The 1614-nt window shown below is 33.6% G+C and overlaps 1 protein-coding gene across 1 annotated transcript; it reads left to right on the plus strand.

Moving 5' to 3' along the window:
* Nucleotides 1–310: 310 nt before the first annotated feature.
* Nucleotides 311–1434, plus strand: LOC109592489 (midasin-like; the record flags this gene model as incomplete). The annotated part of the gene is made up of 6 exons (XM_020007926.1): nucleotides 311–443; nucleotides 489–620; nucleotides 669–776; nucleotides 906–1070; nucleotides 1169–1252; nucleotides 1300–1434. Coding segments are annotated over exons 1-6 (687 nt in total), but the record flags the coding sequence as incomplete, so codon positions are not given.
* Between the last annotated feature and the right edge of the window lie 180 nt (nucleotides 1435–1614).

The raw sequence follows: 1614 nt of genomic DNA on the forward strand, positions 1-1614 counted from the left end.
TGATATGGCAATCATCGTGTCTCAGTCTTCACTAGTGATGGTGATTTTGTTTGTAGTTTTGGAGAGTACGGTACTAATGGAAATCAATTTAGTCATCCACATGGCGGGATTACATTTGATAAAGATGGTCTTCTTTATATTTGTGACACAGGCAATGATAGAATTGTAGTGTATTAACTACTAATTTTTATTTTAAAGTAATTATGATAAAATTGATTGTGAACATTGTCACAAATAGTTGCAGCTAATATTTTATAAAACGATGATGCAATTTAGCCAGTTAAAAGTAGCCATTACTATCTTGTTGGCCTTTTTGTGTAACACAAGATCTAGCACTATAACAAAATAGAATTATACATGTACATATTTCATTATTATAGATGAACCTTGCTTCACAGTCTGTACTAGAAGGACTCAATGCAGTCCTGGACCACAGAGGAGAAGTTAGTTAAATGTCCTTTCCTAATACTATTTAATAATAATAATAGTTGTATATTCCTGAGCTTTCAAAGACATTCCATGTTCCTTGTTGCACTCGTCTCTTTGCCTGTCAGAACCCAGTCACTCAGGGTGGAGGGAGGAAGGGACTTCCACTGTCCTTTGTTAATCGCTTCACTCAGGTATACACTATTGGGTATTGTCATGTGACCTTTTTACCATGGCAATAGGTTTATTTGGAGCCAATGTCCAATAGTGATCTAGTTTTCATCACTTGTTCAATTTATCCTGATATGGATAAAGAGACTGTACAAAGAATGGTCCAATTCAACAATAAGGTACAATGCAATAATAAATTCTATTATATACGTGTATTATGTACATGTGTATTCATAGAATGCATGCACAATAATTCAATCTTTAATTATTTCTAGCATTAAATTTAATTATTTTTTTATTTTTTCTAGGTGCACGAGTATTGTGGGTCCAGCTCATTGTGGGAGTTTAATTTACGCGACATACTAAGATGGAGTGAAGTCATTAATAAGAGACAACCAATTCATTCTTCACCTTCTGAGTCTATGAGACTATTGTATACTTACCGTCTGAGGAATAGGGAAATGAGAAATAAAGTATATGCTATTTTTAGCTTTTTGTACTATATTTAGTAACAATAGTAATTACATATTGGATTGTGTGAACTGTTAATAGATTGTTTTATTGATGATAGGTTAAAGGCTTGTATGTGGAGTGTTTTAATGAAGAGAGTGTAGCACCAGGTGGACTATTACATTTATCAGATGATGTTCTACAAGTAAGAAAGACAGAGAGAAATATTTGATTGTGATTTCTTTGTTTTAGATTGGAGGTACAATAGCTAAAAGAGGTTACTATCGTTACGATGATATTTCTGAGCATTTGAAGATACTCCCATCTCAAACCCACCTACTGGACCTCCTGCTTAGGAACACTACAATGAACTGGATGACAATACTGGTCAGTGACTGAGTAACTGATATTGTATTATGCTTTAAGACTGGGGGATTGAGGTAGATAAGGTAGATGAGGGAATGACGGAGACAAAAGGAGAGATACATGTACAATGTATGTGAGAAATGTGTCTATATATTTTAAATTTAAAGATATAGGGAATTAATATAAATTTGTGTAAAGCTG

This window comes from Amphimedon queenslandica, unplaced genomic scaffold, assembly GCF_000090795.2.
Source record: "Amphimedon queenslandica unplaced genomic scaffold, v1.1 AMPQUscaffold_5013_Cont23012, whole genome shotgun sequence".
Lineage (NCBI taxonomy): Eukaryota > Metazoa > Porifera > Demospongiae > Haplosclerida > Niphatidae > Amphimedon > Amphimedon queenslandica.